At 46.2% G+C, this 26,905-nt stretch overlaps 1 protein-coding gene across 1 annotated transcript in view; it reads right to left on the bottom strand.

Annotated features, from left to right (window-relative positions):
* The window catches only part of LOC135057157 (NACHT, LRR and PYD domains-containing protein 3-like), a 277,987-nt gene that overhangs the window by 58,539 nt on the left and 192,543 nt on the right, over positions 1-26,905 (bottom strand). Inside the window, exons 8-12 of the mRNA XM_063963056.1 lie at positions 25,065-25,235; positions 23,372-23,436; positions 22,825-23,024; positions 19,287-19,501; positions 3,449-3,619 (exon numbers count right to left, since the gene is read on the bottom strand). Coding sequence (XP_063819126.1) covers positions 3,449-3,619; positions 19,287-19,501; positions 22,825-23,024; positions 23,372-23,436; positions 25,065-25,235 — 822 coding nt within the window. The remainder of the gene's footprint in view (positions 1-3,448; positions 3,620-19,286; positions 19,502-22,824; positions 23,025-23,371; positions 23,437-25,064; positions 25,236-26,905) is intronic.

Raw genomic sequence — 26,905 nt, 5'->3', positions numbered from 1 at the left:
AAGTGGCCTTGTGGTACGACCTACATATAGTAAGTTGCAACCACAGATTAGGACGTATACTACCCAGCTTGTGTCACATGTCACAAAGCTGGTGATATTAATATCTTTATCGGTAATGGTTTTAGGTAGTTTAGTAGTTTTATTTAATGCATGTTTACAAGTAATGCATTTATTTTTACCGCATTTATAAAATCCTGTTTGTTTTGGGAACCAAGAGCTTTTGTGTTCTAGTTGTACATTAGAGGAGGGTTTTTTTATATAACTGGGGGCCAAGTATGAACCCAGAGATCGATTTCTCCTGAATATGAACCGAGGTTTGGGTGGTAAAAGGTCCTTCAGGGTGGTATCATACCTAAGAATGTTATAGTTATTATTAATAATTTGTTTAATTTCATTAGAACAACTGTTAAATGTTGAGATAAAGGACAATTCATAATGTTGAGATTTCTGTTTAGACTTGGATTTTGTTTGCAGGAGTTGTTTCCTGTCCATTTTATTTACGTCCTCTAAAGCTCTACATAATAGATCTTTTGGATAGCCTCTATTTTCAAAGGCTATCAGCATGTCAGAAGCTTGTTTGCGAAAAACAGAATCAGACGAACAATTCCTCCTTATGCGCAGTTGGCCCTTTGGAATATTCAGCTTCCATGGAATGTAATGAGCGCTTTCATAATGTAGGTACGTATTGCTTCCTACTTCTTTAATATGGTTGGAAGTTTGGATAAGTCCTTTAATAATATTAAGGGTAACATCCAAGAAGGAAATATGTGTAGGGTGATAAGAGTGAGTGAAGGTTAGGTTGAGATCCTCAAGTCCACCTGTAGTCATTTATGAGACACATTAAGTTTTAATTGTACTAAAGTATTTGCATTTTTATTTATAATTTTTTTATATATATTAAATATATTCATTTATAGACTATACTGTGTCAAGCAGCGCTGTATATTTTTCCTTTCTTCAACGATTACTGACATGTCTACTGTCACTACATATGATTCTGTCACCATTGAAAGAATGGTGGAGGATTATATGATGATAGCATCCAAGTAGGCATGTCAGACAGTCTGTACATATACTGGCAGGAAAAAGAGGCAATTTGGAGGCCCTTGCACAAACTGGCTTTATTTTACCTAAGATGCCCCCCCCTCCAGTGTGTACTCCGAAAGACTGTTTAGTGCAGCCGGTAACCTTGTCAGCGATCGGCATAGGAGGTTACTTCCACTAAATGTGGAGAAGATGATGTTCATCAAAATTAATTATAAATTCCTCCGGGAAGACCTTTACCAGCAATTGCCTCCAGAAAGTACACAGGGACCTGTGATGGTGGATTCCAGTGGGGACAAATTAATACTCTGTGGAGGATGTACACAGTGAAAGGGGTGAGGAATCGGAGGATGATGATGAGGTCGACATCTTGCCTCTGAAGAGCCAGTTTGTGCAAGGAGAGATTGATTGCTTCTTTATTGGTGGGGGCCCAAACAAACCAGTCATTTCAGCCACAGTCGTGTGGCAGACCCTGGCGCTGAAATGATTGGTTTGTTAAAGTATGCATGTCCTGTTTATACAACAAAAGGGTGGTTGGTAGGGCCCAAGGACAATTCCGTCTTTCACCTCTTTTTCTTCTTTGCATCATGTGCTGTTTGGGGACTAGTTTTTTTTGTGCCATCCTGTCTGCAACTGCAGTGCCACTCCTAGATGGGCCAGGTGTTTGTGCCGCCCACTTGTGTCACTTAGCTTGGCCATCCAGCTACCTCATTGCACCTCTTTTTCTTATTTGCATCATGTGCTGTTAGGGGACCAGTTTTTTTTTTGTGCCATCCTGTCTGCAACTGCAGTGCCACTCCTAGATGGGCCAGGTGTTTGTGCCGCAATACAGCCACCTTGGTGCAACTTTTAGGCCTAAAAACAATACTGTGAGGTGTGAGGTGTTCAGAATAGACTGGAAATGAGTGGAAATTAATGTTATTGAGGTTGATACTGTAGGAGCAAAGTTACCCCCAAATTCTGTAATTTTAGCTGTTTTTATGTTTTTTTCCAAAACCAAAACACGAAAGGGTGGTTTTGGCAAAACCAAGCCAAAACCAAAACACAAAAGTGGAATTAGAACCAAAATCAAAACACGAAAAGTGCTCGCCGCACATCTCTAGATAAAAACAATATTGTGAGATGTGAGGTGTTTAAAATACACAAAACACCCCCAAATTCTGTGATTCTAGCTATTTTTATAATTAAAAAAAAAAATAGAACCAAAACACAAGGGCGGTTTTGGCAAAACCAATCCAAAACCAAAACACACAAAAAAAAAATGGCCAGGCGCACATCTCTATTATGCACAGATTAGCAGTGGAGGGTTAGTCTGTGGGAAGGAGAGGGTTAGGCTATGGGAGGGGGAGGGTTATGGTTAGGATATGGGAGGGGAGGGTTACACTAAAGGAAGGGGAGGATTAGGGTTAGGTTATGGGAGGGAGAGGAATAGGGTTAGGCTAAGGGAGGGGGAAGGTTAGGGCTACACTATGGGAGGGGGAGTGTTAGGTTAAGGGAGAGGGAGGGTTAGGCTAAGAGAAGGGGAGGGTTAGGGTTAGGCTATAGAAGGGGGAGGGTTAGGATTAGGCTATGGGAGGTGGAGGGTTAGGTTAAGGGAGGGGGAGGGTTAAGGTTTGGCTATGGGAGGTGGAGGGTTAGGGCTAGGCTAAGGAAGGGAGAGGGTTAGGTTAAGGGAGAGGGAAGGTTAGGGTTATTCTAAAAGAAGGGGAGGGTTAGGCTATGGGAGGCGGAGGGATAGGGTTAAGTTATGGGAGAGGGAGGGTTAGGGTTAGGCTAAGGGAGAGGGAGGGTTAGGGTTTGGCTATGGGAGGGGAGGGTTAGGGTTAGGCTAAGGGAGGGGGAGGGTTAGATTTAGTCTAAGGGAGGGGGAGGGGTAGGGTTTGGCTACGAATGGGGACGGTTAGGCTATGGGAGGGAGAGGGCTAGGGTTAGGCTATTAGATGGCAAGCATTAGGCTACGGGAGCAGGAGGGTAGGCTATGGGAGGGGGAGGGTTAGGCTATGGGAGGAGGAGGGCTAGGGTTAGGCTATGGGAGAGGGAGGGTTAGGCTATAGAAGGGAAGGTTAGCCACTAGGGGGATGGTTAGGACTAGCAATTCTCACTGCCAGATGCCACATAGGATCCACTAGAAGTCATCATGATATCACTACTAGAAATCCAGAAAACACAGCTGGAGCCACCAGACCAAGCGTACTAGGTAAGTTACCAATAGACCACCAAGGATGTTTTGTTGACATCCTAATCATATTGTCATTAATGTTGATGTGATCAATGACGACATGCTGACATTATGAATGCTGATAAAATATACCACACCCAAGAGCTATTCTCCTGTGTTTGTGCTATGTGTGGTCTATGACTGGTACTAAGAGAACAGATATTTTAACAGAGAGGGGTCTCTTACCTAAGATGCTGCAGGGCACAGGCCGGGTGTCTCAGTCCCTCACACAGAAGCTTTATTCCAAGGTCCCCCAGAGTATTCCGATCCAGGTTCAGGCTGGTCAGAGAGCGGTTTGTAGTAATAACAGAGCGGAGATCATCACAGCAGGAGGAGGTCAGATAACAGCGCTCTAACCTGATGAGAGATGAGGGATCTGTATTAGATAATTTCTTATTGTCATAAATCAATGATCAATAAGCCAAATTGAAATGTTAAAGTGGATACGATTATTCGCACATACTGTATATCATCTATTAAGCTGTATGTGTATGTCATAGAGAATGTTGTTGTTGATTAACTAATCTAGATGCGGCACAGAAATACTTCAAAATGTCATTGGTGCAAGTTTCTATGGTGTTACCGATAGTGGCATCTAAAGACCGTGGGGTATTACAGTTTCTGAAGATGCTCAAAGTCAGCACCTCAGTCAGACACACACTTGTACATCAGGGGAAGGGATAATACAGGCGTTAGTACATAGTCACATATGCACGGCTGTAAACCAGGGGAAGAGCTGATCCCATTAGCACATAGTCACATTTGCACAGCTGTACACAGGGGAAGGGCTGGTACTGGCATTAGCACATAGTCATATATGCATATCTCCCAACTGTTCCCGAATATAGCGGGACAGTCCCACTAATTGGACATTGTCCTGCTGTCCCTCCCGCGGGTCGCAGTGTCCTGCGGGCGGGGGCAGATTGGGAGAGTCAGTGATCACCGCTGCTCTTCTCTACAAAGCAGCCGGTGATCACTGAGTAGATACCGTGCGCATGCGCACGGCATCTATCAGTGTAGGGAGTGGAGCTGGGGGCTGCCCAGCTCAGGGAGCGCTGAGCACACCCCCAAAATAACAAAAACGGGGGACCGCAGCGATAGGCTCCATCCTTTTACTTAAGGCCATGCACCCTTTATGTGAGGCTCCGCCCCTTTCCAGTCGCAACCCAACAAACAGTTCTAAGAAGTTGGACGGTATGCATACACATGGCTATACACCAGGGGAAGGGCTGATACTGGCATTTGCACATAGTCACAGACACACAGCTGTACACCAGGGGAAGGGCTGATACTGGCATTTGCACATAGTCACATACACATGGCTGTACACCAGGGGAAGGGCTGATACCAGCATTAGCACATAGTCACAGACGCGGCATGGCTGTACACCAGGGAAAGGAATGTTGTCGGTATTAGTACATAGTCATAGATGCATGGCTGTACACCAGGGGAAGGGCTGGTACTGGCATTAGCACATAGTCACAGACACACAGCTGTACACCAGGGGAAGGGCTGATGCTTGCATTAGCACATAGTCACAGATGCACAACTACAGTATACTCCAGGGTAAGTGACGATACAGGCATTAGCCCATAGTCACAGATAAACAGCTGTATACCAGGGGAAGGGCTGATACTGGCATTAGCACATAGTCACAGACACACGGCTCTACTCCAGGGGTAGGGCCGATACCAGCATAACCACATAGTCATAGACACACAGCTGTACACCAGGGGAAGGGGTGATACTGGCATTAGCACATAGTCACAGACACACGGCTGTACACCAGGGGAAGGGCTGATACTAGCATTAGCACATAGTCACAGACACATGGCTGTACACCCGGGGAAGGGCTGATACTGGCATTAGCCGATAGTCACAAACACATGGCTATACACCAGGGGAAGGGCTAATGCTGGCATTAGCACATAGTCACAGACACATGGCTATACACCAGGTAAAGGGTTGATACCGGCATTAGCACATCGTCACAAACACATGGCTATACACCAGGGGAAGGGCTAATGCTGGCATTGGCACATAGTCACAGACACATGGCTATACACCAGGTAAAGGGTTGATACCGGCATTAGCACATAGTCACAGACACATGGCTGTACACCAGGGGAAGGGTTGATACCGGCATTAGCACATAGTCACAGACACATGGCTATACACCAGGGAAAGGGTTGATACTGGCAGTAGCACATAGTCACAGACACACAGCTGTACACCAGGGAAGGGCTGATACCAGCATTAGCACATAGTAACAGACACACGGCTGTACAGAAGGTGAAGGAGTGATACCGAGATTAGCACATAGTCACATACACATGGCTGTACACCAGAGGAAGGGATGATACTGGCAGTAGCACATAGTCACAGACACACAGCTGTACACCAGGGGAAGGGCTGATACCAGCATTAGCACATAGTCACAGACACATGGCTGTACACCAGAGGAAGGGATGATACTGGCAGTAGCACATAGTCACATACACCCAGCTGAACAACAGTCCGATACTGGCATTAGCACATAGTCACAGATGCATTGCTGTACACCAGGGGAAGGGTTGATACTAGCATTAGCACATAGTCACAGACACACGGCTGTACACCAGGGGAAGGGATGATACTGGCAGTAGCACATAGTCACATACACCCAGCTGAACAACAGTCCGATACTGGCATTAGCACATAGTCACAGATGCATTGCTGTACACCAGGGGAAGGGTTGATACTAGAATTAGCACATAGTCACAGACACACGGCTGTACACCAGGGGAAGGGATGATACTGGCATTAGCACATAGTCACAGATGCATGGCTGTACACCAGGGGAAGGGCTGATACTGGCATTAGCACATAGTCACAGACACACAGCTGTACACCAGGGGAAGGGCTGATACCGGCATTAGCACATAGTCACAGACACACGGCTGTACACTAGGGGAAGGGCTGATACTGGCATTAGCACATAGTCACAGATGCATTGCTGTACACCAGGGGAAGGGTTGATACCGGCATTAGCACATCGTCACAAACACATAGCTGTACACCAGGGGAAGGACTGATACCGGCATTAGCACATAGTCACAGATGCATTGCTGTACACCAGGGGAAGGGCTGATACTAGCATTAGCACATAGGACTTACACGTGCGGCTCCCTGTCTCCGTTTTCTGCAAAGGCTTAGTGCTAGCAGACAGCACACTCCACCATTCACAGCAGGCATTGCTAAAAGAGAACCGCTGCCGTGCGGCCAGCCATCTTTCCAGTGAGTGGACCAAACAAGCCATACGGACAGGAGACAGCTGCGGGATTGGCATACTCCACATTCAGCCACACCATTTGAACACCACGTCCTTCAGTTCTTTTTGGTGAAGTATCAACAGGCCTTATTCATTTCCAGCATCATTTCCCGCAAAGTGCATTGAGCCTAATTATGCACTAACCCCTATTGCCACTAACAGCTGACTTATGCATGCAAAAGAACTAACAAAAAATTAGGGTTAGCACTCAAACATCCATACGTCCTGGGGCCCAGGACACAGTCATTACTTTTTATATTGTTTTAACTTGTTGTATTTAATTTATATATTTATATATAATTTATATATTTTTTTATTTTGCATATGAATTGCCTATGGCACTTTAGTCATTCAAATGTCTACTTGTTTATAATCTCTTTTACCAATAAACAAAATTGAATATTTACAAAACCAGCAGCCGTTGTACTACAATTCCCCTTGAGCGCCTACATTATCTTTTCTTTGTTTTTGTCTGTACACCAGGGGAAGGGCTGTTAGCGGCATTAGCACATAGTTACGGACACGCAGCTGTACACATAGGCGTGCGCAGCACATTTTATAAGGGGGTGCACAACTGGAGTGGCGTGCCTAGCACCGCCTACTGGACGTGCCTAGCACCATATATTAGCGGTCAGAGAGAAAAAGAGAGAGGCGAGACAGAGGGGTGGGAGAGACGGCCAGGTTAGAAAGAGAGGGGGTAAAGGTGGCACTGTGTATCTCGTTCTGTCCCTGTACCCCCTAGAACAAGCATCCCTGTGTGTGTGTCCCTTCAGTACAAGAGGCACTGGGTACCTGAGGCAGCGGTAGGTCCCCCTCTTCTGGTTACTGTTGGATTGTGACGTCGGCAACAGCATCAGAGAGAAGAAAAGGTGAGAGGAGGGGCTCGATCACCTCCTCCTGCTAGTACCACATTGACAGTGCTGCTGCATGCACCTTCAATGCACCACACTGCTGCAGGTCCCTGCTTAAAAAAAATATATATATAGAAAAAGTGGCACAAACAACATTGGTTGGCAAAGGGCCAGTCTGCCTCCTCCCCCTTCCTGGATCAGACAGGGCCTCCAGTCACCTCACACACACTTTGTCCCCTCCAGTCACTACTCTGGCCCCCCCATACATACACACACACACACACACACACTCACACACACACACATATATGCCCCTTTCACATTATAGCAAATGGTATGAGCCGAAATTCACATTATAGCAAATGGTATGAGCCGAAATTCACATTATTGCACACAGTATGAGCCGAAATTCACATTATTGCACACAGTATGAGCCGAAATTCACATTATAGCACACGGTATGAGCCAAAATTCACATTTTAGCACACGGTATGAGCCAAAATTCACATTATAGCACACGGTATGAGCCGAAATTCACATTATAGCACACGGTATGATCCAAAATTCACATTATTGCACACGGAATAAGACGAAATTCACATTTTAGCACACGGTATGAGCAGAAATTCACATTATAGCACACGGTAAGAGCCGAAATTCACATTATAGCACACGGAATGAGACGAAATTCACATTTTAGCACACGGTATGAGCCGAAATTCACAGTATAGCACACGGTATGAGCCGAAATTCACATTATAGCACACGGTATGAGACAAAATTCACATTATAGCACACGGTATGAGACAAAAATTCACATTATAGCACACGGTATGAGCCGAAATTCACATTATAGCACACGGTATGAGCCGAAATTCACATTATAGCACATGGTATGAGACAAAATTCAGGGAGAGTGACAGCATGGACATAGGGACAGGGAGAGTGACACCAGGGACATAGGGAGAGGGAGAGTGACAGAGAGAGGGACAGCAAGAACAAAAAGTAGGGACTAGGGAGAGAGAAAGGTAGCAGGGTAAAATTACCTATTGAGCAGCGGTGGTGCGGAGGAGGCTGTGGTCTGCGGTGTGGTGGATGAGGAGGCTGTGGTCGACGCGGGGCAGAGGAGGCTATGGGCGTCGGAGATGATGTGGAGGAGGAGGCTGTGGGAGTTGGAGGAGGTGCAGAAAAGACTGAGGGCGGCGGCGGTGCAGCGGAGGAGGCAGAGGGCGGCGGCGGTGCAATGGAAGAAGAGGCTGTGGTTGGCGGCCTTTGGTGCGGTTCCAATGACCGCCAATATTTCAAATCTGCCTCGGACTGGCAGCCAATCAGAAGCGGCCGCTCCTGATTGGCTGCCGGTTCAAGAGAGCTCTGTGACCAGCGGATGCGGCGGCGGGGATCTTCAGTCAGTGCTCAAAGTGCCGGTATGCCAGTCCACTTCGAGCACTGTATATATATATATATATATATATATATATTTATATACATATATATATATATATATATATATATAAGTGTGTGTGTGTGTATATATATATATATATATATATATATATATATATATAATTAGCTGAGCCAAACAATCAGTAGTTTGCTGAGTGCACCTATGTAGGTGCACTCAGTGAACTATGGAATGCTTGGCTCAGCTAATATCTATAATATATATATATATATATATATATATACATAAAGTAATAACCCCCTTGTGTTGGCCGGGCTGTAGGAAATGGCAGGGCACACACATGCAGTCACTGGGAAAAGACTGAGCGCGGGCGGGAGGCGGGAGGAGAGAGCAGCGCGGGCGGGTTGCCAGGAGTACAGCGCAGCGCGGGCAGGGAGGAAGGAAGGGAGGGAGGGCGCGTGGTGTGACATCAGCATGTCACATCGCGATGACGGTTTATGACAGTGGGTAGGCTGGGCTGTGCGGCCAGCCACCCACAACAACTCTCTCTAATCGACGGCAGTGCAGCGGGACCAGAGATCCGTATCAGGTGATCTGATCATCGCTATCTGTGTGTTGCTGTAGTAGCACTGCTACAACAGCAGCACACAGACAGCGATGATCGGATAGCAGGCGCGACGTGCGAGGGGTGCCGGACATTAGGGGGTGCCTGTGCGCACCAGGCACCCCCCGTGCGCACGCCTATGGCTGTACACCAGGGAAAGGGGTGATACCAGCATTAGCACATAGTCACAGACACACGGCTGTACACCAGGGGAAGGGCTGATACCAGCATTAGCACATAGTCACAGACATACAGCTGTACACCAGGGGAAGGGCTGATACCAGCATTAGCACATAGTCACAGACATACAGCTGTACACCAGGGGAAGGGCTGATATTAGCATTAGCACATAGTCACAGACACATGGCTGTACACCAGGGGAAGGGATGATACTGTGAATTCTTTAAGAATTATTGCAGAAGTTGTTTTTTATATATAACATAAATATAATAAAGTATAAAAATGAGCATGAATACAAATGATGGCCCTTTAACTGAATACCAAACAACATAGCTTGTGTAACCATATCAGAATCAAATCATATAGTATCACAAAACTTCCAAGTATAAACAAAACAAATAACCCTAACAAGAAAAAACTGAATAGAGCTTTTAATTGCATATAAACCATTTTAATAAAAAAAATGGAAATAAAATCTATGGGACAGTGAAGGACAGATAGCCACAATATGAATTGGAAAGAAAATTTCAGCTACACACTTAAGGGATCTTCAGGTGGCACCAGAGCCTGGACCACTCTACAGCATCCATCCTCCTCCTATCCATATCCATCATCCGCTTAATCGTACGCCGGATATTACCCATCACCACCTCGGAGGGGAGGACTTTTCCTTGGAGAGATACTGGACACAATGCATTCCATGTGTAATATCTAACTGCTTAGTGGACTAAAAAAATTGTGCTTATATTAAACCTCATGTACCCTCTGAATGCTCCATATGCCCACTCAGGGTAAATGAACTCCGAAAAGCCCTTGAAACCATCTAATAAAACTTTACATTGAAGGGACAGTCAAGGAAGAAGTGGTCCATCATCTCCTCCACCCCTAGACACTCCTTGCGTGGACAGCCATGATCACCGGCACTTCTACACTTGACATTACTCCTCACATAAAGCCTCCCATGAAAGGAAAGCAAAACTTCAATGGGATTCTCGAAGAATTAATCACAGAAAACCCAACTGAGCAGATAACCACTGGGTAAAGTTTTAAATAAGTTGTTGCAAAAAATACCACAGGGTTGGCCATACACAGCCCCCCTGTTCCCTCAATCTGTAGGTAACCCATCTTTTGACCAGATTCATTCTATTCCCCCCAAACAGTAGGAAGAATAAAGAATTCATCCTGGGGGGAGGGGGGCGTGGCCTAGCCTGAAAGCAGTGAGGACTGCACTTCTATGAGCTCCTGCCAGTCCTGATAAATGAACTATATTACTGCCGTTTTTTCAGCCCTATATTGCCTATACAGCGCTCCTATATTACCCTGCAGCATCTGGGGCCGAGGGGATCAAGTCGGGGGACTCTTCTAAGGGTCCCTGCAGGTTGTGGCCTCCCCTCCCTGTGCAGCCGGAGAATAAAGTTTGGGCGCCCCCCGGACCGAAAGCTAAGCTGTGAGCTGCTGCAGAGACGTCCGTGCCGGAGAGGAGAGCAGCGGCTACACCCGCACTCGTCTCCCCCCATCTCCCCCTGTGACCCGGCGGCTGGGCACTGCTGTATCAGCGTTCGGCATCGGCAGCCCCGAGCAGCCGGTGAGTTCCGCCCCCCCTCCCCGCTTGCTTACCTGTTCGCGTCCGGGGCTCCAGTGTGCGTGTGTGGTCCGCTTCTCTGCGGGAGCACGTCCACGGCTGTGGGCAGCTCCTTGGTCGGTGCGGGCGGGATCGGCGGCTCCCTTTGCTGCCGGGAGGCTGAGGCAGTGGCATCCACCTTCACTGCGCTAGACCCGTGGTCAGAGGCTGAAGTGGTGTTTTTCTACAGTTGGATGGGCGAATGCAGCACACCCCATCTATAAGCCCCCAGTTGTTGTTTGCATCATTTCACTGGCTCCATTATTGTGGAGGGTAGTTGCTCTAATAAACCCCTCTTAATATACAGGGCTGCTGAAGAGACTATATCACCTTCCCTGCACGGCGGCCTGGTTCTGAAAATCCCACTTACTGCTATTGCCTGTTTTACACCTATGCATTGGTGGATCGGGAGTTCTACCTATATTGCCTGCGCCCCGCTGCCTGGTCCTTATACTTGTTAGCCCCTACAGCTTTGGAACTGGGGTTCCATATTACAAGTGTTGTCTGCTTCCTGTATTTGGTGCCCCACTGCTAGGGTGTGACTAATGGTCGCTCTTGGGAATCCCATCTAACACGGCTGAGCTGGGATGTGACCTCCTCTGCATTATGTTCTCCTAGTGCCTCCCTGCAGTCTCTTTAGCCGACACATTTCTACACGTGACACGGTCGTTCTTCAATTGGATTGAGACTCCGCTGTACCCCCCTTTCTACTGTATTAGGTGTTTCTCTAGAAAGTGTGACATCATGCCTCCAAAGAAGCATAAAGCCTCCAAACCGATCTCTCAAGTCGCCTTTTTTAAGCCTTCTCCCTATCGCAACAAGCCTCAAGAGGATGGAGTTCCTGCAGCTGGATCGACACCCCCGACCATGGTGTCCTCTCCTCTGGCGTCTGCATCCCCTTCCAATGACTCCCCCTCTTCACCGTGTCTAGAGGATAACGAAGCCTTAACAGTGGGCAGTATGAAGCTTTTGTTGCATCAGTTTAAAGACGAAGTGACATCTGAGTTTAGAGCCATGTTGAAATCCTGCCAGAGCTCTATTGAAGATTTGGGTGAGAGGACCGGTCAGTTGGAAACAAAAATGGGTGAGGTGGTGGGCTCTCATAATTCCCTTATTGACTCTCATGATACCCTCGAGGGAGAAGTGGCTGCTCTGCGGGATAAAGTAGCGGATTTGGAAGATCGCTCGCGCAGGAACAACCTTAAACTCAGGGGGGTCCCTGAATCGGTTTCTTTCCAATAGCAGTCTTCATGACTATACTATAGAGATTTTCAAGAAATTGCTGCCTTCCACCACTTCCTTGGATCTGTTTATAGACAGCATCCTTCGGGTTCCAAAGGCTCGGAGTGCTCCAGAGGGATCGTCACGAGATGTTCTAATGAGAGTTTACTTCTTCCATATTAAAGAGTCCCTGCTCAAAGCGGCTAGACCTTCTTCTGACACAGCAGAGGCCTTTGGCCAGCTTCAACTCTTTGGAGATTTGTCGCAGTACACCCTTAACAAAAGATGCTCTTTCCAACCTGTTACTGTAGCTCTTCGGAAGGCTGGCATTGTCTATAGATGGGGATTCCCAACGCGTCTACTAATTTCCAGAGACGGTTCCACTATTGCTATTTCTTCGGTGGAGGATGGTATGAGACTTCCTCGTAAAGGGAATTTAGGGGGAGATGGCGGGTCTGGCTCTCCTGACCGCCGACCCAGCAGGACTGGTCGGCGGTTGAGAAGTAGTGCTTTGCCTATGGTACACCTATTTACCAAGAACGGCCTTCGTTAGGCTAGTGTTACTTTTTCCAGGATGTCTTCCTACAAAGACTGCTATAGTTAGTACATGTGTTAATTACTATCATTGAGTTTCCTCTGCTATTCCCTTTCTCCAGGTTAGATCATTTACTGTATGTGCAGTTTGGAGTTTTGTTTTAAGAGTCAGGGATACGTACTTTGTCTCATTCTGATATCTTTGCTGTTGACTCTAAATTGATCTGTTCATTTTAGATCTCAATGATTTGCTTAGGATAGCACGTTTATATAGTTTTGCATTTCTATGTTCTACATGTCGTGTGGACTTATGTATGCCGTAACTCACAATCCTCGCCTAGTTGATTGCGGGGAGGTTGGCCACCAACCTCTCTACTTAGTAGTGTGAGGCGTTGGATGTTGTGGTGCCCTACTATGGCTCTGTATCTCCACGGGGTCTGTTTCCTTTCCTCCTTTCTTTTGTCTCTCTTTTTTCCACCCCTGTGTGTTCCCCTTGTGTGTCTTGTCACCCCCAGGGTTTTGTTTCTGCTATGTCACAGTGTTCATGATACGGTATTCTTCCTGATTGCACCTGTTGGTTTACGCGGTCGCCCCACTTCCCGATTACTTACTTATGGTCAAAATAGTCTCACTAAATGTTGAGGGACTGAACTCCCCACAGAAGCGTAAATTGGCTCTGTCCTCCTTCCATAAAATGAAGGCGAATGTGGTTGCAATTCAAGAAACCCACTTTAGAAAATTAGATCCCCCTAGATTTCATGATAATCGTGTCCCTACCTGTTATACAGCTAATGGTCCCACAAAAAAGGCTGGTGTAGCGATACTATTTTCCCTGAGCTGTTCTTTCACCCTAGAATCTCAAATTGTTGACCCCGAAGGTCGGTACCTCATATTACTAGGATTACTTGAAAACATTGCGGTCACATTAGTCTCATGCTATGCACCGAACTCTGGTCAGCTTACGTTCTGCAAGAAATGATGTTCCTTACTACAAAAGCACACTAAAGGGACCGTAATGATTTTGGGTTATTTCAATCTAGTTGTTGACCCTGTTATGGACAGATCTCACGCTACTAGACGTATCCTATCCGGGAATCAGAACATCTGAGATGGAAAGGCTGGCCTTCGCCACTTACTAGGCGAATACGATCTTTATGATGCTTGGAGAACTAAATATCCCACTGTGAGGGACTATTCTTTCTACTCGCATGTTCACTCCTCGTATTCTAGAATAGATCTCGTTTTGACTACTAAAGAGACACTAATGGCCATTAGGGAAATAACTATATTGCCAATGACTTGGTCCGACCATTCCCCATTATTGGTAGTATGGGATCTGGGGGCCTGTAGAGTTTCTCCAGGGCCCTGGAGGCTGGGGAATTTCTTACTTAGCCACCCCGAAGCTTTTCTCGCCATACGACGCTCTATACAGTTATACCTAGACACTAATAAACCGGAGGATACCTCAATCTTTAATAACTGGTGTTCCTTCAAGGCAGTAGTTTGAGGATCGGCCATTCAAACAGCTTCTAGGCTTAAATGCTCTCAACAAACTGAGCGCTCGTTAGCTGAAAGTGAGGCTGCCAGACTTGAATTGCTGCATAAAACTGACCCCCAAAATAGATCTGTTTTCAAGCTTTTACTAGCTGCTAGGGAAAAGGTTGACATTTTCTCTCTTCGGGATGTGCAATGTAATATTGCACGGCTAAATCAGAGGTTTTATGTACTTGGTAATAAGGCGGGTCACCTCTTGGCTCGGAAGCTACGAGGTAGGCGAGCTAGAGCTAGAATTCACTATGTTTTTTCCTCTACAGGATCTAGATTATCTGACCCTTATGATATTGCAAACACCTTTGCAGAGTATTATTCCTGACTCTACGGTTTACAATCAGACCTGGCTACTCTCCAACCCAGAGCAGCTGACATCCAGTCTTTCCTGAATGGAATCTCCCTCCCGATGCTGGACTCCACGACCTGCCTGTCCCTTAGCTCCCCTTGGACAATAAAAGAACTGGAAGCAGCTATTTATGGTCTCCCGAGAGACAAGGCCCCTGGCCCTGATGGCTTCCCTTCTAGTTTTTACAAATCATATGAAGCTAACTTGGCCCCTGTGCTGTTGTCTGTTTTTAATGAGGCATCGGATGTGGGGAGGTTTCCAAGGGAAATGCTTGAGGCACAAATAGTTGCTATCCCTAAACCCGGTAAACCTCCAACATCCGTTCAAAATTACCGCCCCATAGCTCTGTTGAACTCAGATGTTAAGCTTTTTGCAAAGCTTATCGCCAACCGCCTCTCCCCACTGCTACCATCTCTCATAGCTGCTGACCAGGTTGGCTTTGTTCCAGGCAAGCAGGCCCTGGACAACATTCGGAGAGTATATAATATAATAGAACATTGCGATGCACATAAAACGCCCCTTCTCATTATTTGACTGGACGCCGAAAAGGCGTTTGACAGACTCTACTGGGGATATCTGAGGGCTGTTCTGGGTAAATTTGGATTTATGGGGAGATTTTTGGACTCTATATTTGCTTTGTACTCTGCAAGGGTGTTTGTTAATGGTTGTCTGTCGGGTGGCTTTGATATATCGAATGGCACTAGACAGGGTTGCCGCTTATTGCCCCTTATATTCGCCTTGGCTATTGAGCCTCTGGCCGAAACCATTAGATCCGAGACGTCAGTTACAGGTCCAGAGATAGGAGGTCTGACTCATAAGATCAGTTTATTTGCTGACGACATTTTACTCTGTTTGACCCATCCTGACATCTCCCTCTCCGCCCTCCATACTATCCTGGATCAATATTCCAGAATTACCTATTACAAATGAAACACTTCCAAAACGGAAGCTCAACCGCTTCACACTTCGCCACGCACTGTGACTTTGCTCAAAGACAGATACAGTTATGCTTGGCAAGGGAAATCTATCAAGTATTTCGGTATTCATCTCTTTTTAGACAGGGACCTATACGACTGTAATTATATACCCTTATTAAGTGCATTTGAAAAACTCATTAAGGAATGGTCCCTTCATGAAATCTCCTGGCTAGGACGTATATCTGCAACTAAGATGATTTTATTCCCTAAACTCTTATACCTGTTTCGGGCTATCCCGCGCAGCTTCCCCAAACCTCTTAACATAAGGGCCAACAAAATAATTTCTCATTTTATTTGGAAGGGGTCTAGGCCCTGTATTGCTAGGCAGGTTTTGATGTTACCCAAGAATGTTGGAGGTGTAGCTTACCCTAATTTAGAGGTGTACCACTCTGCCTGTCTTCTCAGTCAAGCTTGGGATAGGTTCAATATGCACAACCCCAAACCATGGGTCCTCATCGAACGGTCCTTTCTGGGTTCGATAGACATGAGAGATCTTTTTTTGCTGCCCATTCATAGTGCCCCTAAATGGCGGGGCCCAGGGGAAGCGATTAGAAGCACCTTGAAGCTTTGGCATTGGTTGTTGCATCTGATCCGACTATTTTGCTGCCGTCGGCTGACTTATCTATTAGAACTATTGCTTGTATCATACCTAATCTTGCACTGGATGCTTGGATTGACGCTGGGATTGTGCATTTGAAGTATCTCTGCTCAGAATGGGGTTTGGTGACCTTCTCTAGCTTACAAACTCATTCAGGTATATCAAAACAGGACTTCTTTAAATATTTGCAGATACATCACTGGCTTCGTTCCTGTGCTGGTAGATTGCCAGGCCTCGTTCCCCTCCCTGCTCCCTTATACTCTAGACTGTCATCCCCCGCACATAGAGGTGGGGTTTCTAAATGGTATCTGTACATTGTTCTTCTGACTAAACAGGGTAAGACTCCCTCGCAGCTGAAATGGGAAAGGGACCTCTCTATTGTGCTTCGAGAGGAAGAGTGGGACTCCATTTCCTTAATGTGCTTCAAGATTTCTAGATGCCTCTAACATTCTGAAATGTACTATAAGTTATGCCACAGAGCGTACTTTACTCTGCGGCGGTTTCATAGCATTTGGCCCTCGATTTCCCAGCTTTGCTGGAGAAATTGCGGCCATGTGGGTAATATTTTACATATTTTCTGGGAATGCCCGACTCTGAGACCGCTGTGGACCGAAGTATTTTCTCTAATACAAGAGGTGCTGGGGGTGGAGGTGCCAATGAATCCTATGTTTGCTCTATTTCATTATTCACTGTTTGACTTACTGCACAGTGATAAATTTTTGCTGGCCATGTTCTCATATCCACTAAGGCGGCAATTGGACAGCTGTGGAAATCACAGACAATACCCACCATCTAAACTATTGTCAATAATACCCACAAGCACTTCTTATTTGAAACAGCAGGAGGTGTGTATTCATTATCGCCTCCTTCGGAGCAGGAAAAATGGTTGAAATGGAAGGAATTTCGGGAGCGGCGGGGGCTTCCCATAGGTATTTATGGCTCTACAGATTTATCTCAGTTGCATTCCCCACATTCTGATACTGCCTGTGGCAATTGACATCTCACACCTACCACTTTATATATTAATCCCTGATTATGCCTTTTTGGGAACACACCTATGGCGAAACCTGGCCTTTATCTTTATATTTCCCTATTTGTGTAACTGTATTGTCTCTCTCTTTGTCTTACTTTCGTAACTACACTATTTGTTGTTTTCTTTGAGTTTTATTGGTTTGTTTCCAAATTCAGTAGTACACGATTGGCGAATTGAACATTTTGTTGTATGGTTATTGTATTATGTAATTTCTGCTGGTTGCTCAATTCTGTCACCCTTATTGGACATTTCATGTAATGTGTACTATTGCTCTTGGTCTTCTGTTTGTTCAAAATCTAATAAAAATCATTATATATATATAAAAAAAAAGAATTCATCCTGGACCACAAAGATTACGGCAAGAAGCACACATACTGTAACTGACATACAGTACAAAAAATTGGAGCCAAAAATTATTTTTCATAAGTCAACCATTTCTCTAAAAGAAAACTGTCATTTCCTCCAGGACTTCACCTTCCTGGTAGCCTTTCCAGTTTGCTCTCCCAATTTCGAGTGGCATAATCACCAATTTTGATTCCTAGAATTTTTATTCCTGTGCTGGCCTGGGGGAGGCTGTCCAGAAGGTCAAACTCATCACCTTCCTCCCCTATCCAGAAAGCTTCACACTTATCCTAGTTTACTCTAAAGCACAAAGCTTCAGACTATTCCATGGTAAGATGTTCTATGCCACTTGCCTCTGCCATGGATGACAGGACAACAGTAACATCATCTGCTTAGGCCAACACTGTCAATGGAGGCTCCGGGCCCAGCTGCACCCCACCCCTACAGCACCACTCTCAATCCTTAGCACAAAAGAATCAATAGTCGAAACATATAGGAGGGGGCTCAAGGAACACCCCTGATGGACACCTGAGTCAAACGAGAAAGCAGGGCCCACCTAGTGGGAAGCTCTAGTCCTGACTATAAAGGACACACAGCCTTACTGGAAGACCATACCGTTCCAGTACAGCCCACAGGTACTGATGATTCACTATGTCAAAAGCTATGGACTGATCTAATGCCAGAAATGACTTCCCCCATTTTTCTGCATGGCATCATTCCATGGCCTCCTGGATGCCAAAGACAGCACTAACGGTGGTATGACCCTTTAAGCTACAGTGCTAATACGGTGAAAATACAAGCCTAGAAATTTCCATCAGCCGTTTAAAGAGTACCTTTGCCAGAATATTCCTGTCCATATTGAGAAGAGTGATGGGGCGCCAGCTCTCAACACGTAACGGGTCATTTCCCTTAGACAACAATATGAGGGCAGACAACCTCATGAGGGAGCGACCCCTCACACAGGCTTTTTTAAAAACCTCCACAAGGTGGGGAGCCATTATGTCCGAAAAGATTTTAAAGAACTCGGATGATAACCCATTTGGACCTGGAGACTTCTTTATAGACAATCTGTCTATGGCTTTCTTGACTTCCTCCACTATCACATCATCACCCAAAGAATCAAAAGAAGCATCAAGTTAGAAATTGATACATCCTTTTCCCTAGCGTGTATGTGTCTGTGTGTACATATGATATGGAATATAAATTGTAAGCTCCACTGGGGCAGGGACTGATGTGAATGGGCAAATATTCTCTGTACAGCGCTATGGAATATGTGTGCACTATATAAATAACTGGTAATAAATAAATAAGAAATAATCCTTTTCCTGATGAGCAACTGCTCAGACAAAAGGTCAGAGTAATAAGACCTGATGACTTCCAGAATGCCTTTCCCATACTCACGAAGAACATCCTGGTCATCATACAGACCCTGAACCTTCCTCAAGTTCACCTACATCTTACAACTCTGATAGGGATCGGGCAAGGGGTATTTCCCATAATCCCTCTCCAGAATCAAAGAGACCAGACAACTGTAGTGAAATTCCTTCATATAAGCCTTCACCCGGGAGATTTCCCCACTATCTCCGCACTCAGAGATTATCAGAAATTGAGTTTCTTTCTCAAGCATTGGTAGATACACTTTTTGGTCAAGCTTTTCCTGGCTACCAGCCTATAAAAAAAACCTGTGAGTCCTTTTATTACATTGCTCCCACCACTCTTATCTACCCCAACTAGCCTCCAGAAGTGTATCTTGCAGTTGAAGGAAGTCTCTAAAGGACTGTCTGACTCTTTCCTCCCCAAGGAGCTTGTAATTCAAGCACCATAGGCCCCATCCTTTCTTAGGGGATTCTGAGGCATTCAACGTAACACTCAGAAAAAAGTGATTAGAGAACTCTACTGGTTTTGTCTCAGGAAGCAAAGTTTTCAAGGACTCCTTAACAAAAAACCTATCTATCCTGGACCTATGACTACCACAATGATAGGTGAATTCTGTGTGGACTGGATAATGGTGAACATGCACATCCACAAGAACAGCCTCTCTAACGATACTAACTAGAAAAATTTAATCATAGCCCCACATCATCTTTGTACCTCCGCTGTCTTTAGGCCTAATAGAGGTTTTAAAAAAGATGATTTGCCGGGCCGTAAAAAGAAACTTTTATCTCCCTGAAAAGACATTTTCTGTCCCAGACAAACTGTTGTCCATAGATCTGTATTAACCTCAGGTCAAATCCTCTCAGATTGACATCTAGCACCATGCACCTACTTGTTATTCTATAGTCCTGTGCACATTAACCATACCAGTAAAAAGCACTGATAACCCACTGTATGGCTTGGCTGCAAGAGACCAGAAAGATGGTCCCCTCCTTCATTGAGGCTTGGTCTTATGGAGTGTGACCAACTTGCCTACCTTGGTCTGTTGTAAAAATAAAACATCAACATCAACCAAAATCAAAGGCCAGAAAATAAACTTTTTCGGACAAGACGGAAGCCACATTAATGGTGGCATATCGTACAGGTAGAGGATCCATGTTTCATTGGATTAAAGAAGTAGGACCCTATTCACTTTTTCTTTGCTTGCTTCCTAGTATCCTCATCCGAGGATCCAAGCATCTTGCATGTGACTCCAAAGGGAATCACATCATCATTTGGAAGAAATATTATTATTATTATTATTATTATTATTATTATTATCCATTATTTATATGGCACCACAAGAGATCTGCAGCACCCATTACACAGTACATAATCAAATGAGCAAACAAGAAAAAAACACTTACAGTTCAAGACAATATAGGACAGGTATGGAAAACCAGGGGTAAGGTGCCATCAAAGGGAGTATGGAGTATTTGATAGAGTAAGTAAGAGAAGGAAAGGCATATGAGGAAAGAAGGCCCTGCTCTTGCAAGCTTACAATCTAAAAAGCGAACAGTTGACAGACCAGGGTGACACAGAAGGGGTAGACAGTGAGCATAGACAAGAGGGTTAGTAGGAGAGTTGGCTCGGTATGGTGAAGAAGCGGGTCTTGAGGGCCCATTTGAAGTTTTGTAGAGAGGTGGAGAGTCGGATGGGGAGAGGTAGAGAATTCCAGAGATAGGGAGCAGCACGTGCAAAATCTTGTAAGTAGGAGTGGGAGGAGGTAATTAGTTGGCAGGAAAGATGGCGGGCATTAGCAGAGAGAAGAGGACGTGTGGGAATGTAAAGAGAGATAAGGTCAGAGATGTAAGAGGACGAGGAGTGGGTGAGGGCTTTGCAGGTGAGCGTGAGAAGCTTGAATTGAATTCTGAATGGGAAGGGTAGCCAGTAAAGGTCATGGATTCGATAGATTTCTAACAGAAAAAAATATCAGAGAATATAGTCTTTAACCAGAATTGAATAGGGAATATAATACAGTATATTTCAGGTTGAACTCGATGGACTACTGGTCTTTTTTCAATTTCAACAACTATGTTACTATGTTACACAGACTCCTTCCTCAGTCTGGGTGGTAAACCCGCCCTTCCGGCTCCCGCCTGATAAGCTCCTCCTCCTGCCAACCAGCTCCACCAGTCACTCGCGTCCAGGCTTCCCGCTCTATGGCTGTAGTTCGTGCCCTCCTGGGTCCTGCTGCCCATTGTGCTAAACCCGCTGACGTCACCAGGGAGCCGCCAGTCCAATCAGCAAGGGAAGCAATGGGGCTCCATACAGAGTATATAAGGGGCAGCTAGTGGGTTGCCACACATACTGTAGATTAGGCTAACAGCACTTTTAATTCTATCTGGAGCATGTAAACCACTATAGAAACTGTCCACAATGTTAGTCTCTTGAGGAGTTAATACACTCCTTTCTAATGCAGGCAGTCCCTGTGCCATGTTTCCAGAGACTATCACTGCCGCCACATCTGCTCCTGCATTGGATGACATCACTGGGGACGTGTCTTTGGCCCCACTTCCCAAGCCTCCTCCACGGCTAAGCATAAGCCAGACATTGCAGACTTAAGAGGGATTCCAGCCTCAGAGCCACTAATTGCCCACCAAGACAGCACCCCAGGCTGCCCATTACCGGCACACACAGGTGGCACTTCCGCAACATTCGTATCAGACATTGTAGGAGTAAGCTCATGAGAGGACGCATCAGCCGCCTGAACAGCCACAGTGTCCACAGTTGCCACAGACACCACTGCTCCTCCCATTCCACTACCTCCCAGCACAGTCAGCAGGAGATGCCTCCCCTCTGCCATTAACACAACCTGGAACGCATCCTCTGTCATCTTAGGGACTCTTCCTCAATCTACACGTCACCAGCATTTGGCGCTTCTCTTGTGTTTCTGGATTCAGCTCCTGCTGTCGCTACCACCAGACTGCTGCCCTCTGCTGCTGCAGTGCTATCACACACCACCGCTGGCTCAGATGGGACCTGAACACCGGCTTCAGTAGGTATGTCAGTTTTCTCTGAGGTCACTTGCTGAAGCACAATAATCCTGCCTTTGATTTTATCGTTTAGCTAAGAAAGTTCTTCCAGTATAATAGATCTCTCCCAGCTGCGGACGGTTTTCCTTTTTTTCCACCTATTACATAATTTAGACTGAACTCTTCAGTTCCAGCTTTAATTGGGTTAAATCAACCTCAGGGAATTCCCCCTCACTGTCAGGTGATGCAGATTCTTCCAAGCTGCTGCAGAATGTCCGTGTATCCTCACAGACCTCTCTCTCCTTACTACAGGTAGATTCATTAACCTTCTCCTCACAAGTTACTAGCGATGGCCATCGGTGGACTGCACATCGATGGTTGCCATTGATGGCACAATCGGTGATAACCCGACCATCGGTAGAAAGCCATTGATGTTTGTTAACTATCTGTGGTCGATGGCCAATCCTACAAGTTACATCACCTAGGATGTCTGTATACTGTAGATTGGGAGACACTTCTAGTTGTGCACCCTGTTCCTTCACAGAGTCCAAATTCCATAGATCAGCCTGTACAGAAATACATTCTCCTTGCTGGCCTGTCTTACCTTCAGCAACAGGCAGGACTGAAACATCCATTGCTTCCACCAGGTCAAAATTACCTGGGTCTCCACTGGACCCTGATGCCTGGGGATCTCCTTCATCCTCCTCTCCAGAGGAATCCATCCTCCCATGGGAGACCTCCCAGTATACACTGGAGGCTTCACAAAGTTCCACTGGCCTAGGAGCTCTACATCACACAGCTGATCTATCACACAGTTACAGAATCACAGCTGTACACCAAAGGAAGGGCTGATGCTGGCAGTAGCACTTAGGGGTCTCTTCATAAAGCAGATAAAAGCCCTGTTTTGTGGAAAACAGGGCTTTTTTCAGCTTCCTGCTGTTCATGGAGCAGGTTACCATGGACAAGTCACTGGTTTCTCCAGCGGCCCACCTGCTCCATGCCTGAATCGCATCACCATACTTTAGTATGGTGAGTGTGATTCATGAAGGAGCGGAAAGCCCAGCTTTCTGCTTCTCCATGGAGTTCAGGTTCGCCATCTCAGGATGGCGCAACCTGAACCGTGGTGCGGTATCTGCAGGGAAGCTCAATACTTCCCTGCTCTCTGTCCACCCCGGGGCTGGCTTCGCCCCCCTGACCTCCCATCAGCTTCTGCGGCCTTCAGGGAGGTCAGCAGATGACGCATAGACAGAAGGACAGGCCAGCTGACTACAAGCATTACATAGGTGGACTGCCGGAGAATAGAGCATCGCTGTAGCTTGGGACACCGCATCGCTTCGCTGGAAGGGTGAGTATACATGAGTTGCTTATATATATTGCATCAAACCTATGCAGTGTATAGTGATAAGTGTCAATACATTTTTCTTTTTTCTGTGAATAGACCTCTCAGTCACAGACACATGGTTGTACACCAGGGAAGGGGCTGATACCAGTATTAGTATATAGTCACAGACGCATACCTCCCAACATTTACTGACAGTTATTCGGGACCCACCGTGCCAGAGGTGCGGCTGCAGCCGAAAAGGGGGCATGGCCTTGGGTGGAGAGGGCGGTACTTTAGATGGAGAAGAGTGGCCTAGCACTGCAACCCCTGTATTTGTCATTTTGGGGGCGTGCCCAGTGCTCCTTGAGCAACCCCTGGCTAGCACTCTCTGCACTAATAGATGCCGTGTGCAGACACACGGCTGTACACCAGGGGAAATGCTGATACTGGCATCATATAGTCAGTCACAGATGTTCCTATGGCAACAGAAGCTAAAGCGGTCGCTGCAGCATCAGCCAAGTTATTATAAACCCTTTTCTTCATTTACACTCCTAATATACTGCCAGGTATGTCTAACATTAATCATGAGAGTGAGAGGACATGTCGGGTCATTATCTAGCACAGTCTTGTTATGGGGAACTTCCCCACTTCTCCATCTCCCCACATCCCTGGGCAGTAAATAATGGTGATACCAGGTATACTAGAAATGAGACATCAACATAGAATGATAAGAGTCATCAGATACAGGGGGAGGTGTAGCAAGCCTTGCAGAGAAATAGTACAGGACAGTGGTTCCCAAACTTTTTTGAATCACGGCACCCTAGAGTATCAGAAATTTTTTCACGGCACCCCTAAGCCAATAGTTTCTTATTGAAAAATGTAGAAAAAAAATATTAAATTAAGTAAATTGTCTCTATATGTCATCCTTATGTGATGAGGGACCAGATTTGCTTCTGATTGTCAATATATTTTATGATTGGCAGCCATTAACACTGGTTTTGCTTTTTACATTGACCATGCAGATTTTGAATTGTTTCTGGACCACCAACCCGAGGCACCCCTGCAAGTGTCCAAAGGCACCCCAGGGAGCCACGGCACACAGTTTGGGAACCACTGGTATAGGATATGCCCAAAGCTTCTAGTTGTCACTTCTCGAGCACAGTCTTTGAAACGAGAGCAGCTGATTGATTGCTTTAAGCAACTTCTTCACTTTATGTCTGGCAAATGCTTGATACATCTCCCTTACCATCCAATTAAAAGTCTAGTGCCTACAGAATAGTCTGCAGAGGTCAGGGGCTGGCACCAGAGACACCTGAGTTATGGTCTTGTGTGAGCTGCACACCCCACACCCAGGGAGGATACACCACTGAGTAATAACAATAAAAATAAAAACATTGATATAAAAAAAACAAGAAGTTCCTGAAATTTAAACTTGGATTACCAAATTTTTCTGTGATTTTGACTTGTGTTCTCTATGTGTTGGACTGAGGATACAGATATGTAAATGCTAAGACAGATCTTACCACAGATCCTGCAGGGTACAGGCCGGGTGTCTCAGTCCCTCACACAGAAGTTTTATTCCAGAGTCCTCCAGAACATTCCATGACAGGTCCAGTGTGGTCAGAGAGCGGTTTGTAGTAATAACTGAGCGGAGATCATCACAGCAGGAGGAGGTCAGATCGCAGGTAAATAACCTGATGAGAGATGAGGGATCTGTAGTAGATCATTTCTTTTTCATCATAAACCAACGAGCAGTAAGCCAAATTGAAACGTTAAAGTGGATGCCATTATTCATATATACTGTAGATACTGTATGTCAGCTATAAAGCTGCAGGCTTATGTCATGGAGAATGTTGTTATTGATTAACTAATCTACAGGCGGCATCAGAAATACTTTCCAATGTCATTTTTGTAAGTTTTTGTGGCGTTACCAGTAGTGGCATCTAAAGACCATGGGGTATTACAATATAAGAAGATGCTCAAAGTTGGCATCTTAGTCAGATGCACACTTGTACACCAGGGGAAGGGCTGATACTGGCATTAGCACATAGTCACAGACACACGGCTGTACACCAGGGGAAGGGCTGATACAGTCATTAGCACATAGTCACAGACACATGGCTGTACATCAGGAGAAGGGCTGATACTAGCATTAGCACATAGTCACAGACACACAGCTGTACACCAGGGGAAGGGCTGATACCGGCATTAGCACATAGTCACAGACACACAGCTGTACACCAGGGGAAGGGCTGATACTGTCAGTAGCACATAGTCACAGACACACATCTGTACACCAGGCGAAGGGCTGATACTGGCATTAGCACATAGTCACAGACACATGGCTGTACACCAGGGGAAGGGCTGATACTGGCATTAACACATAGTCACAGACACACAGCTGTACACCAGGGGAAGGGATGATACTAGCATTAGCACATAGTCACAGACACATGGCTGTACACCAGGAGAAGGGCTGATACTAGCATTTGCCCATAGTCACAGACACACGGCTGTACACCAGGGGAAGGGCTGATACCGGCATTAGAACATTGTCACAGACACATGGCTGTACACCAGGGGAAGGGCTGATACAGTCATTAGCACATAGTCAGAGACACACAGCTGTACACCAGGGGAAGGGCTGATACTGGCATTAGCACATAGTTACAGTCACAGACACACGGCTGTACACCAGGGGAAGGGCTGATACTGGCATTAGCACATAGTCACAGACACACGGCTGTACACCAGGGGAAGGGCTGAAACTGGCATTAGCACATAGTTACAGACACACAGCTGTACACCAGGGGAAGGGCTGAAACTGGCATTAGCACATAGTCACAGACACACGGCTGTACACCAGGGGAAGGGCTGATACTGGCATTAGCACATAGTCACAGACACGTGGCTGTACACCAGGGGAAGGGCTGATACTGGCATTAGCACATAGTCACAGACACACTGATGTACACCAGGGGAAGGGCTGATAATGTCAGTAGCACATAGTTACAGACACACAGCTGTACACCAGGGGAAGGGCTGATGCTGGCATTAGCACATAGTCACAGACACACGGCTGTACACCAGGGGAAGGGCTGAAACTGGAATTAGCACATAGTCACAGACACACTGATGTACACCAGGGGAAGGGCTGAGGGTTCACTACGGCTGGCCGGCGGTCAGGCTCCCGGCGCCCAGCATACCGGCGCCGGGAGCCCGACCGCCGGCTGACCAACAGTGTGGCGAGCGCAAATGAGCCCCTTGCGGGCTCGCTGCGCTCGCCACGCTACGGGCACGGTGGCGCGCTACGCGCGCCACACTATTTTATTCTCCCTCTATGGGGGTCGTGGACCCCCACGAG

The sequence above is a fragment of the Pseudophryne corroboree genome, chromosome 3 (genome assembly GCF_028390025.1).
Source record: "Pseudophryne corroboree isolate aPseCor3 chromosome 3, aPseCor3.hap2, whole genome shotgun sequence".
Classification (NCBI taxonomy): domain Eukaryota; kingdom Metazoa; phylum Chordata; class Amphibia; order Anura; family Myobatrachidae; genus Pseudophryne; species Pseudophryne corroboree.
This window is presented reverse-complemented; position numbering and strand designations above follow the sequence as displayed.